The sequence below is a fragment of the Pogoniulus pusillus genome, chromosome 8, assembly GCF_015220805.1.
Source record: "Pogoniulus pusillus isolate bPogPus1 chromosome 8, bPogPus1.pri, whole genome shotgun sequence".
Lineage (NCBI taxonomy): Eukaryota > Metazoa > Chordata > Aves > Piciformes > Lybiidae > Pogoniulus > Pogoniulus pusillus.
Window position 1 is genome coordinate 9073051 of NC_087271.1, and position 16634 is coordinate 9089684.

At 44.4% G+C, this 16634-nt stretch overlaps 2 protein-coding genes across 11 annotated transcripts in view; one reads left to right on the forward strand and one right to left on the reverse strand.

Annotated features, from left to right (window-relative positions):
• CFH (complement factor H) overlaps positions 1–10606 on the reverse strand; it is an 81516-nt gene extending 70910 nt beyond the window's left edge. For 5 of the 6 annotated variants that reach the window (XM_064147146.1, XM_064147148.1, XM_064147147.1 and 2 more), the window contains exon 1: positions 10086–10507. In XM_064147146.1, coding sequence (XP_064003216.1) covers positions 10086–10161 — 76 coding nt within the window. In that variant the 5' untranslated portion in view covers positions 10162–10507. The other variant, XM_064147144.1, reaches the window with a different exon arrangement.
• A 236-nt stretch (positions 10607–10842) lies between these two features.
• KCNT2 (potassium sodium-activated channel subfamily T member 2) overlaps positions 10843–16634 on the forward strand; it is a 179593-nt gene continuing 173801 nt past the window's right edge. For all 5 annotated transcript variants that reach the window (XM_064147153.1, XM_064147158.1, XM_064147155.1 and 2 more), the window contains exon 1: positions 10843–11550. In XM_064147153.1, the coding sequence (XP_064003223.1) occupies positions 11048–11550 (503 nt within the window). In that variant the 5' untranslated portion in view covers positions 10843–11047. The remainder of the gene's footprint in view (positions 11551–16634) is intronic.

Here is a 16634-nt window from a genome sequence, read left to right on the forward strand (position 1 = left end):
CAGAAGGCAAACGTGCTGGGCTGTATCAAGAGATGCAGGATGAGGGAGGTGACTTTCCCCTTTGCTCTTGTGAGACTCTACTTGGAGTACTGCGTCCCAGTTTAGTGCCCTTAGCACAGGAGGGACATGGAACTGCCAGACTAGGTCCAGAGGAGGACCACAAAGATGGTCAAAAAGTTGGAGCACCTCTCCTATGGAGACAGGCTGTGAGATTTGGGGCTGTGGAACCTAGAGAAAAGAAAATTCTGGAGAGACATTACAGAGACCTTCTGGTACCTGAAGAAGGCCTACAGGAAAGCCTGGAGAAAAGAAAATTCTGGAGAGACATTACAGAGACCTTCTGGGACGTGAAGAAGGCCTACAGGAAAGCCAGGGAGGGACTTTTTACAAGCACCTTTAGTGATAGGACAAGAGGGAACAGCTTTAAGCTTGAGAAGGGTAGATTTAGGCCAGATACTAGGAAAAAATTCTTTACAGCGAGGATAGCAAGACACTGGAACAGGTTGCCCAGGAAGGTTGTGGATATCCCCTCCTTGGGGGTTTTCAAGGCCAGGATGGATGAAGCCTGGAGCAACCTGGACTAGCAGAGGCTCATGTCAGAGGAGCTGGAACTACATGATCCCCTCCAACTTGAATCATTCTATGAATCTATATGTCTATGAAAACTGGCATTCATCTGTTTCACTTATAAGAACTCTTCCAGGTAGCATAACAGCTCTTTCTTGCCCTCCTCCCTTCTCTTGCTCAGAGAGTAGGAAAACACCGAGGCAGAGTGCTGGGAGGTGCTCAGATTCCAGATTGTTTCAAAACAGTCAGCTGTAAAGATCCATGCTGCAGGCATGGGCTCTGTGATTTTGCCAGTGCTGTGTTATAGCTTTGGATATCATGAAGCTCTAAGTGGTTCAGGTTTTATCAATCACTGGCCAAATCATTACGGGTTTGAAGCACAGTCAAACATATTTTCAGCTACACCTAAAACAAAACTGGAAGCAAACTGAAAATTCATGATAAATTTCTGACCGCTGTCAGTGAATACAGGCAATGTTCAGCATCACACCAGCACACAAGAGTACATATGTATAATATTCCTGTGAATAAGTTGAAGATGAAAATTAGAATATTCACTTAAGTAGTGAAGCTTTGAAATAATCTTTGCATAGACATAATGCAGGCCTATACAAAGAAACCAGCTTCAATTTCAAAGTAATCTGATTCACTTCTTTCCAGCCCTGTGTTTGTGATCTTTTTAAGTCTTTGATTAAACTTACCCTAAGCAAACGGAAATACATTCAGGAACTTTACCTTTCTTCCTTTCCTCACCTCTTCCTTGGGCTATCAACTGACTTATCTCCAGCATCTAACAAAGAAGAGTGCATTGCGTAGGCAAACTGTGCCTCAGGACCTCTAAGACAGGCAGAAAAAATGATAAGAAAAATCCAAATAGTGATGCAACTGAAGGCAGCTGGATTTTACCTAAGAAAGCAGAACTATTGCATTAAGAACAGATATGACCACATTAAATATTGCCTAGGGCACAACCAGACAGCCAAAATATATCACATAGGTCCTGTACTAGCAAAACTTTGTGTTAAGGTACAGTATCACAGGAAAGTTCAGGTTGAAAGGAACCTCAGGAAATTATCTTGTCCAAAACGCCTGTGCAGAGTCAATTATGAGGTCAGACCAAGTTACTCAAGATTTAATTAGTCACTGATTAAATAGCATCTCTGACCATTATAATTTCACCGTATTCTAACAGCCTATTTGCTGTCTCGTCAGTTGAGTTTAATACCATTAGAGCTTGCAGAATTCTAGAACCAGACACTACTTTGCCCAAAATCCTTCAAGAAAGATTCTTACCCCACTATATTAATAGTGAGATTATGGTTTTGTTGTCAACAGTTCTCTCCTCCCACTGGCAGACAACTTCTCCAACTCATAATTAAATTAGACATTATGTAATAGCTACAACACCAACATAATGGGGTGATAGAGAAAACCTACAGAATGAACTCATTTTAAAACAGATCACAACCAAATCAGTTTATTGATTTACTAACAGCAGGTAATTATGCATTCAGGTTCAATACTGGCAATACAAGAGATAAGCACTATCAATAAACAAAATGTTAATGAACACCTAATACATTTCTGAATAACCTTTCTTCACTAAGCTGTTTGCCCACTTACCCACAGTTCTATGTAGGCTCCCTCTCACACATACCTTTTGCAGGAGGTATGGGTACTTAATGGACACTTGTGCTGCACCTCACAACCTGGTCACATGCCAGGGAGAAAAGCACCACATGAGGTCACCGAAGCACACCCAGTTGTGCATCCCTACCTGTTGCACTGGCACTGTCACAGCCTGAACTGGAACCAGGCTGCTGGTAGAGTTAGACTGGGGGAAAGGTGCTCCGCCTCACCCAGCCAGAGGTTGTGATGCCAGTGGGTGAACATATAACATGCTCTGGTTTTGACTGGCTGTTCTGTTCCTGCTGTTCTGTTCCCACTCTTCTCCCCACAGTCACAAAGTGTTATTTGTCCCTTATGTTTTCTTTTTTTTTTTTCCTCCAAATTGGCACCCGTTTGGTTTCAAAATTCACTCTGTGCCTTCCTGGCTACTGTTTAATCTGGCTGGGGGTCATTATCCCCTTTCAGTTGTAGCATATGCACTCTCAGGCAGTCTTGGCTGCCTGAACTCATGTTCCTATCTTAACAGCATTGTTGCTCAGACAATTGAGCTTTGTGAACACCCCTGCAATAAGAAAAGTAGGAATTCTTTGAATATTCCTCCAGATTCTTCTAATACACACTAGGTAACAGTGTGTTCAGGCAAAGTTTTGCAGCGTGACAGAAGACAACATCAAAATTTTAGAAGTATTTTGTGCCACATTTCTTATTACTCTAGTTTAAGTACTGTCTTGTTCTGCCTTGGTGCTTTGTACTCAAAAGAGAAAACTATTTGAAAAGGTGTTCTTTGGAGAAAAAAAACCCAAAAGAAAAAGTGTTCTTCTATATAAAAGCAGCTGTCAGTTTTAAATAATGTCCTCCTACTCACAGCCAAGTGGAGATTTACTGGAAGGCAGTTAAAAGGTTATCACCATCTCCCAACACCTCTCTTCTGCTGCTGAACTGCTATTCCTCTTTCTCCTACAATTTCTTTCCAGGTCACCACAGATGTCAGAGAACTACGGTGCACCAGGACCTTGGGTAGCTCTGAAGTGGATGCTGCTCCTTTTTGGATATGTCCTATGGTGGTTTAGGATATAAAAATACAAAGATCAGGTCACACTGTGTGCCTTGTGTCTAAAATAGCCTGCTCACAGTACAGCCGTGGTCACTTGGCTGTGGAAAACATGCCCTCTACCTACTAAAAATCAGTTTAATTAAGCACATTATAAACCCAAGTTACCTTCCTTCCCCCCCCCCCCCCCCCCCTTTTTTTTTTTTTTTCTTTAATCCTTTCTGAGGAATTATGAAATGGGAAATTCCTCACATTCCCCTTCGCCCTAGCTTTGCAGCTTTACTGTGACCTTAAAACTCTGTTCTCGCTTTCGGCTATTTCTATCTGTTACTGTTTCTGAATCACTATCAAACCTTTTGTGCCAACAGAACAGTCTGCTACTGCACAGCCATTTAAAAGAGAAACACCCAGTGAAAAGATAGGAGGTCTCCAAGAACATTTTTCCCCTGAAGTGTAAATAATTACAAGCATTGTAGCATTGTACTCTGGAAGGTATATCAGATAGTAAAACCAAAAAGCAAAATACACAATAAAAGAAATAGTGTCATTAAAGATTTAAAGGTATGTAACAATAGCAAGATTTGGTTAGACAGAAATACTTCTTTGGGGAAAAAAATACATGGAGCAGCATGGAGCTTGTGTCAATGGTTGTAGAAACTGACAATTACCATTTAAAACAAGTTTCATTATGTAGTATTCTCCCAATGGCTGTGTTTTCTTAAAGGACAATTAAAAGTATCATCAACCATTCCTATTACTAGTTCATCATACGCCTCAGCTACCTAACAAAGAGGTGACAAAATATTTCTCCCTGCAGAAACATTAAGAAGTCTTACTGGACAACATGAGTATTATTAGTTATGCTATAGCAGTACTCAGACCCTTTCCACTCTGCTCCCAGACTGTAAGCTTCAGAATGTAGCGAAACTGGGCCACATGCCTAACAGCCAGGAACCTAGAGAACTGCAATAAATGTACATTTAAATTAACAAACAAAATGGATGAAACAAACAAGCTCAATGTTGACCTAACTATCTAGCAAGTTCTTTCAGAAAAAAGGATGTGAAGGAGTGGCATTGCAGTGGCAATTCCTTTGCAGCAAGGAAGAAGTAAGAAAATGATGCCTTCGAATTATAATGTGTGGGAACAGAGAGTATTAGTGAAAGATGCAAGGCAGAAGCAATCATCTAAATAGGAAATGACATAAAAGAATAAGGCAAAGTCCAGGCAGTGCTTGAAACTGAAATGGAAATAAGTTGATCTTTGATCTAATAGATCATAGAATCAGTCAGGGTTGGAAGGGACCACAAGGATCATTTAGTTCTAACCCCCCTGTCACAGGCAGGGACACCCCACCCTAGATCAGGCTGGCCAGAGCTCCATCCAGCCTGGCTTTAAACACCTCCAGGGACGGGGCCTCAAACATCTCCCTGGGCAACCTATTCCAGGCTCTCACCACTCTCATGGTGAACAACTTCCTCCTCACATCCAGCCTGAACCTACCCATCTCCAGCTTCGCTCCATTCCCCCTATATCCCACTAGCTATAGTGTTACACTCAAAAAAATGACAAATGTAAGAAAAATCTACCCTTACTCAAATAATTGACACAGAAAATGATGGGTCTAAGAAGAAATGTACATCAGATTATAGGAAATAAATGCTCAAGATTTAGATATTGTAGATGCAAGGATCTAAAATTACAGTCTTTAAGTACTGTGTGCTCTATAAATGTTGTGCTGCTCAGCAACCCCTCTTTTCTTGCCATCAACCTCAAGAAGCAAAAGTGCTGGGTAAAAAAGAAGGCTGTATGACTCAAAGGTCATTTCAGCCCCTTGCAGCTCAGTAGAAAACCACGTATCAATGGAACATTTCTTAGCATTATTAGTGTAGAGTGGTGATATATATACTTTTTAGACATCTATTTTAAGAAGTCAACATTTCAGTAAACAAGCTTAAAAACTGTGATCCATTAAGGCACCCTTCAGGTAACCATTTCACTCTGATGTAGTTTTTAGTTGTATACTCCATGTCACAACAGTTCTGCATCATGGTAGGCAAAGAGAGAGAGTCTGCAAAATATATTTTTTCACCAGTTTTTAGTATTGGTTTGATTTAGCCTCTCAGATCCATTCAGAATGCAGGATGCTGTGACTCAGTCCAGCACACAGAACTTTATTCCTGTAAGGCATTTATGTCCTGCATAAGCTGATGGTTTGAAGGACAGGCAAAAACCAAAACAAACTCTCCAAACCTAACAGATTTCTTTAACAAAACAATTTGTTTTCTAACTGATGAATATTTTTTTTCAATACCCTTTTCAAACCCAGCCAGCAATGAAGCACCATACAGATGCTCACTCACCCCTGACATGGTGGGATAGGGGACAAAATCATCTCCTTGCCCCCATTCTTGATTTGGCTTATCCACAGACTGCAGCCTTATCTGTGTGCCATGGTCTCTTCAGGGGTGTATCTACTGCATCAGACTTATCCACAGCCTCCATTACTTTGATGTGCACCTGTTCCAGTGTGCCCTTTGCCATGGGCCACAAAGCCTTAAGAAAATATACCTGCTACAGCATAGCCTTACCCACAGGCACAGTATTTTCAGAGTTAAAGCTGCTCTGAGTTCCTCCAGGGGAGCTGTTCTGTCATGGGCTTATTCATGGCCACACACTTTGAGGTGCTCTGGCATGAGGTCATGCAGAGCCACTGATCTTTCAAGGTGGACCTGCTGCAGTATGGACTTATGTCTGGGCCACAGCCTCTTTAGAAGGTCCATGCCAGTTGTGGCGTAGACATAACCATGGCCATAGACACTTCTAGATGTGCCTGCTTTGGTGTGGACTTACAGCCACAGAAGCTTTGGGGTGTCCTGCTCCTGCACATACTCATCCACAACTCACAGTCCCTTTGACTTGAGTTCAGAGTGAAACTCCAGTGTCTGGTAGAGCAGCACAGAAACAGCAGCAATACCCTGGCCATCTGCCAGCCCAGAAACATCACTATTGCTGTTATCAAAATGTTCCCAGGCACAGCAGAGTAAGATGATAAGCAATACAGCAGTACAGCAAGCAGCAAAAGCAAAAAGCAGCCACTACCCAGCTATGGACTAATGTACAGTAAGGCAAGCAAGTTCCATGGCAAACACAGGAGCCTGACAATTAAGCTAAACAGAAATAGCTGCTATAAATTCAATCTACCATACTCCAATCCAGCCTGTCCTTATTTTGAACCCTTTGAGCCCACATTGAGTATCAAAAAGGATTGCTGTGGTTTAACCCTGGCCAGCAGCTAAGCACCACACAGATGCTTGCTTAGTTCCCTCTTACTGAGGTAAGGAAGAGAATCAGAAGAGTAAAACAGAAAACTTGTGGGCTGAGACAAAGCCAGCTTACTAGGTAAAGCAAAAGACACACACACACAAGCAAAGTAAAAGAAGGAATTCACTCACTGCTTCTCATCAGCAGACAGGTGTTCAGCCACCTCCAGGGAAGCAGGGCTCCATCACATGTAACAGTTGCTTGGGAAGACAAACACTGTAACTACATGTCCTCCACTACCCTTTTATTTTCCACTGCTATATGATGAGCATGATGTCATGTGGAATGGATATCCCTTTGGTCTGTTGGGGTCAGTTGCCCAGCCTGTGTACTCTCCCAATTTCTTGTGTACATCCAGCCTAACTGATTATGGAGTGGTGTGAGAAGCAAAAAGAGGCCTTCACTCAGTGTAAGTGCTTCTCAGCAGCAACTGAAACATCTCTGCGTTAGCAGCACTGTTTCCAGCAGAAATCCAAACCACAGCCCCACAACAACTACTGTGAACAACATTAACTCTACCCCAGCCAAAACTAGCACAAATGCAGGAAACTATTTTCTGAGATAAATAATATTTATTGGCAAGGACTCTTCATTCCAGAATTTCATCTAGGCACATTTTAACAGATAATGTCATTATGCTCTTTTCTGCAGAAAGCTCTGCCTTTGCAGACTATTTGGGAAGTGAAATTACATCTGAAGTGAATCAAATATTGTTTAAGTACATCTTACTAATCTAATCCTCAAATCATTTTGTGTACTGTGAATGCTGTGTCCTTAAATATTCTGTTCAGCTGGCAAAGATGCAGACTGTCTCATGTGGTTTCCAGTGCTGCTGGTACTCCAGTGCTCATTTCTAGTCTTAAACTCCAAACCACACAAACACACTCATGTGAGAATTGATCAACTTGCAGAAATATGATAGTTCCAGAGGCTGTCATTAGAGACACAAACATTCAGATACTTCTTAATCATAGGGGAAGAAAATTAAAAAGCAAAGATAAAAACCTAAAAAAAGAACCTAAGTCTTGTTAATTTCATCTCAGTTGGTTTTTCAATCAGCCTGCCTAACCCTATACTAGCAGCAACAGACAACTAGCAAAAAGCATTCAGACTTTGCAAAGGCATTTCCACTTACTGTGGACACTGCAGTGTCTTGTATATGTTTGCTTACTGACTTAACTGAATTCATTTGGATAATACTACACTATCTTCCATGAAAGTAGAAGTTACTCATTTTACATAGCAGAAGGATGTGTGCATTTGTTTCATAAATGCTTCACCTTTTGCTTAAAAAAACTTTGTCTCCATGAGTGTTCTTTCTTACCCCAGTCACTACCTAATAATATAATTTAAGAGAGTAAAACTAACATAACAGTTTAATAGAACACAATAGCTAGAATGATGAGCTTATCAGCAGGGGAACAGAAAGCACTGTGCCATGGTAAAAACTGAAAAGGAATGAAGGTTAAAGAAGGAAAATCTGTGTCTTGTAGAACTGGTTCAGCACCACAATGCAGAGGGCCATCAAAACTTCAGGAGGGTGAAGTGCACTGGTATATTATGGGTAAGATTCTTCTCTAGCTCTTTGCAGTCAAGTTTGGCTTTGATTTCCTTGAGTAGTTTTAGGTATCAATGCTAAGAGTAAAGAATATTCCAATGAGAGTCAATAATTAAACTGATTAATAATAAAGAAAACCTTGCAAGCTTTTAGAGTAAAATATTAAAAATTAACCAAATAATTTAGTTTATTACAGCATAATGCAGAATTCAGATTTAGATAGAGGGGGTAGGCATCTTGAATTAAGAATGGTATTGATAATTTAAGTATATCTCCATCCACACTGCAGCTGTTTGAAAAGTCTAGAACTCATTTGCATTGTGCCAGCTACTTTTACCTATACACCATCAAAAACATAAACAAACTAAAAATAAAACCTAAATACTTATTTTGTTCTTGCCTGTACTTCAGTAGAATCCACGATTTTTATCCAATCACTAGCAAGAAACTCTGTAACACAGTTCTTAACCCTCCCTTGTCTCCTGAACTCCAGAGTTGAGTACTTGGAAAGAGTTACAACCTATATCTACAGAGTCATTAAAGTCTATTTCAGTCCCCAATTGGGGACACAGATGCTTCTGACACGTCTCAGGATCAGAATCATGCAGAGAGTATAAACCTACGTTTGTTCCTTGAAAGAGATGAGTGTGGCTCACAGTTTTTCTTTAACACAAACACAGCAGAAGGAATGAGCGTAGTGGCCCAGTATAATGGTTGATATATTTGTCTTCAAGTTGATGATTCAGTGTCTTCTCAGCTTGAGGACATGTATTTGCCAGGTCAAGTTAGTAAAAACATTAGATTTAGCCAAATAAAGTACCACCTCTGTCTGGTTTTACAGACTTAGAACTTTTCAGAGTGACCAGGCTCATGCTGTCAGATGTACAGAACCACTGCTAATTTTATACTGTAAATAGGCTATATTACTTGGGAGCACAAAATTAAGCTTCTGTACAAATTGCATGACTATAGTCCCTGTGTTGAGTTTGATTTCTCTCATCACTGCTCAACTATTTACTAAGTTGCCAGTTTACCAGTCAGCTATTACCACTCTGAAATATATCTTCATGGTAGAAAAAGGGCAAAAGCAAGCTTCTACTGCTACATAGCTCCTCAAGTATGGAAGCAAATGTGAATCAATTAAGGCAGAAATATTAATGAGGCTGCTAGAAGATACAGTAGAAACACCATTGACTTCCCAGCTGATCTATGATTCATAGGCTTCAGAAAAGGGCTACAGTTAGTCTCAGCACTTTACTTTTACAACAAACCATTGCAAAGTGCAGGCTTCACTTCACCTCCTAATTTGGCAAGAGGAAAAGATACCCAGGCAGAGAGGAAGCAATGTTTTCTTGGAAAAGGCAGCCAGCCTGTCCAAGCAGAGAAGCAGCCAAGAGACAAAAACAAGGCTCTGTGGCCACAAATCTTCTGCAGCAAAATAATTCAGCATTTTGTTAAATTAGACTTTTAGAGAGCTCTGCCCTCAGCACACAGCACAGTAAAACAGGCAAGAATAAGGCAGCAGCTCACGCTCTATTTTATTTATTTCCCTTATCAGCCAAAGCAAAGAGAGAGAGAGTTACCTTTGAACTCTTGCCACATGTGTGCATCTGTTTTACACACAGCCTTTCTGAGAAGCACACTGTGAATGCTGAATGCAGCAAGCTGTGTAAAGGGGTAAGCACCATAGCCCAGGGATCTCAGCACCGCACACAACCTGGGTTACAAGTCGCTTTAAAGGAGGAGCAGAGAAGTTATGCTTAAGACTGTGCTAAAGAGGGAAGGTAACAACAGCAGAGATAACCCAAGTCCTGAACTGCACTGGCTGTCGCTTACCTGTAGAGAGCCATGAAGCTGAGCTGGCTTTTCAGCAGGGCACATTCTTTTGTGCTACACTCCAGGCTGCCACACTTAAGCTGCTACTGTACTTGCCACATCAGCTTTCAACGAACTTACCTTTTGCACAGCCATCCAACGGAACGGAAAACGCTTCCTTCTTCAACGGGCAGCATGAACGCAGGCAGCCTAACATGTGGGGCTTAAACCATAAGCTTCTCCTTTATCATTCAGCTTCTGAGCCAGCAGAATCGCCATCTGCAAACTGTACCAGGGCAAGAGCTGCTTATGGCCTCCTTCTGAGGAGGAATGCTAGGACTGAACAGCTGAGGTGAAGACCCAATCTGGGAAGGCAAATGATGACAGGCTGTGGAAACGTAGTAATATTTGTGTTTACCGGAGGAGGGGCATTGGATGCTAGGTGTGAAGAGCAGGACCAGAGCTATGTCACTGAGCAGAGAGTGCCTGACTAAAGAGGAGCAAGAGACAAAGTTAGGAAAGACCCAAGTACTCTCAGACGACTACCATCAGTAACACGGGCGCTGCGCAGCGGCTACCTGTAGCTCCCGAAGCCTCAACGCCTCCCGTTTCGGGGGCTACACACAGAGACTTCAGAGGAAGCCCAGGTGCTGCAAGAGGAGGTCGCCGGCTGCAGCGGAGAACTCCAGAACACCCCCAAAGCGGGGGCCGGAGTCGTGCTGGTGCTCAGAGTGTGAGGCGCCTTCTCCAGTGAAATGACATTCTCTATGCCTAGTCCCGGTCCTGCTCGGTGTCTCCGCGTGGAGCCGGAGCCTCCTGCCGTGCGGCGCCGTGCAGGGACACCCGAGAGGCGCCGAGACCCGGCAGAGGTGCCCGCGGAAACGCTACCAGCACAGCGACGCCGTCCGAACCTTCTACCTTCCGCACCTCCTACTTGCCCGCCGCTCTCCGCCCGCCCCCAGACACCAAAGCCCCCTGCCCGTGCGCTGCTGAGGGGCTGCCATTGGTCGGCAGGCGGAGGTTCCCTCGCCGTCACTGGAGTATGCTAATGAGCGCTGGCGCCATTGGCTCGCCTGGCCGCGGCGGCTCCAAACAATATTTGCATGGCGGCGGACAGCCCTTTGTTGTCAGCGGCGGCGGGTGCGCGTTCGCGGTCGCTTCGGGTGGGTGGGTGCGCCGCGGGGGCCCCCCCACTGCCGCCAGTCGGCACCTGCCTGCGCCTGGGGCGGGCCGCGGGCGCCCTCGCGGCGCGAGGCGAAACTGTGCCGCCGGCTCCGCTCAAGTCGCCGCTCCCCGCAGCCACCGGCAGCTGCGCTCCCGCCGCGCGCCGCCCGCCTTTGTGTGCGCAGCCCCCGCATCCGCCGAAGGGACAGCCCGCGCCGCGCCGCGCCGCTCCCCGCCTCGGCTCCTCCTGTCGCGCTAGGCTCTTCCCCACACCCCTTGTGGCGGGTGGCGGGGTGAGTGCCCCTCCGCAGGGGATCGGCGCTGGGTGTTCCCCTTCTCCGGGCAGAATGGCGGACCTGGACAGCGAGGTGCCCCCGCTCCCCCCCCGGTACCGGTTTCGGGACTTGCTGCTGGGCGACCAGGGCTGGCAGAGCGACGACAGGTGAGGGCGTGGGGGGGCTCCCTCCCAAGAGGGAGCTGGGGTTTGCGTCTCGGGCGGCGTCCCTCGCGCCTCTCAGCCCGCCTGAGAGGGGGGGTACGGGCCCCGCAGAGGGGTCGAGGTGGCGGCGGAGCATGCCGCCCGGGTACCGAGCGGCCCTGCTGCCGACAGGTTGATGCTGTGAAGGCACGCCCGCCCGCAGGAGGCCAGCCTCGGTGACAAACTTTCCCGGGAAAGGGATGCAACCGGTGCGAGTCGAGGCCGGCGTCCCCACCAACGTGATGGGCATCCCGCAGCCTTCGGGGCAGTACCGCCTCTGCGGAAGGGCTGTATCTTCCTATTTCCTACAGTCACGGTAGGAGGAAGAGTCGTAGAGGTATGATACCGTCTCCGGATGGTAACAGGTACTGAGGGGAGAGCCCAAACAAAACGCGCTTATGCCGCTCGTCGGAAAGCTGACTGCTGGGCTCGCTGGATGTTTTCATTGTCCCCATATGCATGCTTCTCTGCATGCAGCTTCTTTTCATGCTAGGGTTCTAGGCTTGCGTGTAACTACCGTTAATTTACTGCTTTATGAATTATTTCAACGACAAACCAACAGAAAAAGATATTTGTCTGTTTCAATTCAAATAGTGGCCCTTATTTTTTAAAATAAAAACAACAAAATAAATAACCCTTATATGAAAACAAACCAGGAATGTGGTGTTTAATTTCAGAATGCTGACTGAACTGTACCCATGAACAGGATCCTGACACTTTGTTTGACGGTAGAGCCTGGTTTGTCAGTAGGCTGTTACATGATCCCGTCTTGCAAAATTATGTGTGAGATGTGCTTTGCACTTACAATATATTGTGGTTAAATGACACAAGAGCAGAAGTCTGCTAATGTATAAAGGCATATAGGATTGCTTTTAATTGAATTTATTTACTTTACCAGGATGAGTCTTCAACTCAGTGGTCTCTGACTTTAGATATTAGCTACTTTCATAGAGAAAGATGGGTTCTCATTTACTGGTGATCACAAGATCATGCAGATTTGCAACTGAGTATTACCTCTGTTTAGGAGAATATGCTATACATTGAATCAATTAAATGACGTTTTTTTCAGACAGTTATGAAATGGTAAATGACTGAGGGATACCACTTTACTGAAATATTAATTAAGTCCTATGTTGCTGGTGTTTTACTAGTGTCCACTATAGAGAAAGCATATATATTCTGCACAGAACTATAGTCAAATAGAATATTTAGTCCATTAGGAATACTTTCAGCATACATGTTCTGCATGGAACTACAGTCAAATAGAATATTTAGACTATTAGGAATACTTTCAGGAAATATTTCATGTGAAGGACTGCAGACCTGTAAGCACCCTGAGATCACCTGCTTATTAGTTAGAAATAAGTATTACACAAATATATCTTATTTTTAATGGTCTTTTTTTTTTGTCTTTGCACCCTTATGGAAGTGGTTCAACTTTGGTTTTGGTGAAGCACATCTTTTGTGTCTTTTATTCTAATTAGTGTTCAGTATAGATACTGCAAAATGTATAGCTTGTAATCCCGCTGTAGAATGGACATTTAGTGTGAATGGAATATCTGAACACTAAAATACAGTTGAAGTAGTTTTATAGCATGGCCACACAATGTCAGGTGATCAGGATAGTTTGAGGAGGTTAATGGCTTTTGGCCAAAATGCTGAAAATAATTTGTTTAGCTCTTTCTGGTTTACTGATACTTCTTTATTCCACTTGGTTTCAACTCATAGAGTCTACTTTTTATCAAGTGTTTTCTGTGTGTGTGGTCTGTGAACTTCAGGTCTATTATCAACTGAATGCTTTGTCATCTCTCTCCTTTCTTAGATGTATTCCCTTTTTGGTTTTTCCATTTTATTGAGGTCTCTCTTCTTTTTCTGGAATACCACTTTTCCCATCTCTGCATTCCTTGTTGATTCTTTAAAGTGGGGAGGGTATGGAATTATTCCTCTTATCTGCCACAAACCATGCAGGATTTTTAGCCACCAAATCAAACTTTCAATAGCATTGTTAGCCAGTAATTAATACTGTAGTATTTAATAGCAAGTCTGGTTGAAATTCTGTAGATTTCACTGTGATTTCTGTGGCAGATAGGGCAGTGTGATAGGTTTCTTCTGGCCCCAGTACTGGGCTGTGGCTGAAGAGAGAGTGAAGTGACTCACTTGCTTTGTAAATATCACTAATGCCTCGTGAATTTCATGTTTTGTTTTCATTACTGAAAGTGCCTGAAACTAAAATAAGCTGTCTAGATTTACTAGGCATTTTGAGATAATTTTTGACCATCATAATACAATTCATCTTTCAGTTTGGCTGTTGTGGTAGGGAGCAGAAACAAAGGGGAACTCAGTGATTAACAGAAGTTATTCACCTGTTAGTTCAGTGAGGTTCCACTAAATTAACTGCTTCCCTTCCATCTGTTGCCAGCAGACCTAGTATCCTATAAACCAATGCATGATTTAAGTTCTTTGATCGTGGGCTGATTTACAGGACACCAGGCCTGCTGACAGTAGAAGGAATACACCTGTCTCAAAGTGGGAAAAGTATCCTACCACAGGAGCTAGCAGGGCTCATTGAAAGAGCTTTAAACTAGATCTGAAGGAGATAGGGCACAGAACCAGGCTTGCTAGAAGTAAGCCCGAGGGCAGCAGAGCAATGTTTGAAGGGTGGTGTGCTAGTGAGGTCTGTAGGTTTGCCATATCAGTGGAGGTAGGGAATGGAGACCCACATGGCAGCAAAGACATAAGGGTAACTCATGATTTAGCCACAGGAGCACCTGAGAACAGCCCGACTGAATTAGAACTCCTCCCTGCAGAAAGGTGGCAAGACCTATTTAGAGCAGCTGAAGTGCATCTACACTAATGAATACAAACAGGAGGAGTTGGAAGCCAGCTTGTGTCAGGGTTACTAGGGTGCAGTAGCCGTTGCAGAAATGGTGAGATGTCTTGCACAACTGGAGTGCCACAGTCAATGGCTACAAACTCTTCAGAAGGTATAGGCGAGGAAGGAGAGATGATGAGGCAGCTCTGTATGTCAGGCAGAGTTTGGTTGTGCTTGAGGTTACTGATGGTGACAATAGGGATGAGTATTTGTGGGTAAGAATTGGGAGGAAGACCAGTAAGGCAGATACCATTGTGGGAGTCTGTTATAGACCACCCAACCAGGATGAAGAGACAAGTGAAATATTCTTTAGGCATCTGGGAGAACTGTCACAATCTCTAGCCCTTGTGCTTGTGGGGGACTTGAACTACCCTGTCTGCTGGAAATACAACACAGAGGGAGCAGTCCTGGAGGTGTGTGGAAAATAACTTCCTGATACATCTGGTGATGGAACCAACTGGGGAAGGTGCCCAGCTGGACCTGCTGTTTGTGAATAGAAAAGAGCTTGTGGGTGATGCAACAACTGGGGGCCTTGTTTGGCATAGCAGTAACAAAATGATAGAGTTTTCAGTTGTTGGAGAAGAGGTGGATCAGCAGACCTGCCACCTTGGACTTCCAGTGGGCAGACTCTGGACTGTTTCAGACTGCTTGGAGGGCCAAGCAGTCCAGGAAGGCTGCATACTGTTTAAGAGGGAAGTCTTAAAGGTAGCAGGCTGTCCCTATGTGCTGAAAGACAAGTTGGCAGGGAAGAAGGCTGGCTGCAGTTTATGGAGAAAAGGAGAGGTTACAGTTGTCCTCCTCAGCAGCCTTCCTCCAACGAAGTTATCATGAGGCTACACAGAAAATTAGAAGGGCCAAAGCCCAACTGGAAATTAAGTTTGCTTTAGCTGTTACAGAGAACAGGAAAACTCTCTGGAAATGTATTAGCAACAAAAGAAAGACTATGGAGAATATCTGTCTTTTGTTGGATGCAATGGGGAACATAGTTATAAAGGATGAGGAAAAGGCTGAGGTACTCAATACCTTCTTTGCCTCAGCCTCTAGTAGCAAGACCAGTTGTTCCTTGGATACTCAGTGCTGTGAGCTGGAAGATGCGAATGGAGAGCAGAATGAAGCTTCCATAATTCCAGATGAGTGTTAGCGACCTGCTGCACCACTAGGACATACATGGGTCTGTGAGGCTGAATGGTGTACAGCCAAGGGTACTGAGACAGCTGGGGAGTGTTCACCAAGCCATGTTCCATTGATACTGGCAGTCCTGGCTAAGTGGAAAGGTCCCAGTTGACTGGAGATTGGCAAGTGGCACTCCATCTACAGGAAGGTCTAGAAGGAACTACAGACCGGTCAATGTGACCTTGCAACTGGGGAAGGTCATGCTGTAGAAAACCTTGAATGCTATTATGGTGCATGTAGAGGACAACAAGGTAATCAGACTGAGTCAGCATGGGATCATGAGGGGCAGATCCTGGTTGATGAACCTGATCTTCTATCACAAGGTGAGCTGCACAGTGAATGAGAGAAAGGCTGTGGATGTTGTTTACCTGGACTTTAGTAAAGCATGTGACACTGTCTCCCACAGCTTTCTCGTGGAAAAACTGGCTGCCTGTGGCTTGGATGGGTGTAAGCTTTGCTGGGTTAAAACCTGGCTGGGTGGCTGAACCCAAAGAGTGGTGGTGGTGTTAAAGCTGGTTGGCAATGAGCCACAAGTGGTGTTCTGCGTTCCCCAGGGCTCAGTAGTGGGATCAGTCTTGTTTAATTTCTTTGTCAATAATCCAGGTAAGTGGGCTTGAGTTCTGCCTCAGTAAGTTTTCAGATGACACCAAACTGTGTATCTGCTCCAAGGTAGGAAGGCTCTGCAGAGGGATTTGGACAGGCTGGATCAATGGGATGAGTTCAGTTGTATGAAATCAACATTCAAGGGCCAGGTCCTGCACTTGCATCACAACAGTCCCATGCAATGCTACAGGCAGAGTGGCTGGAAAGCTGCCTAGTAGAAAAGGACTTGGGGGTTTTTGATTGCCAGCCATCTGAACATGAGCCAGCAATCTCCTCAGGTGACCAAGAAGGCCAACAGCATCCTGGCACGTTTCAGGGATAGTGTGGCTGGCAAGAGCGATCATGCCCTAGTATTTTGCTCTGGTGAAGCTGTGCCTTGAATACTGTGTTCAACTATGAG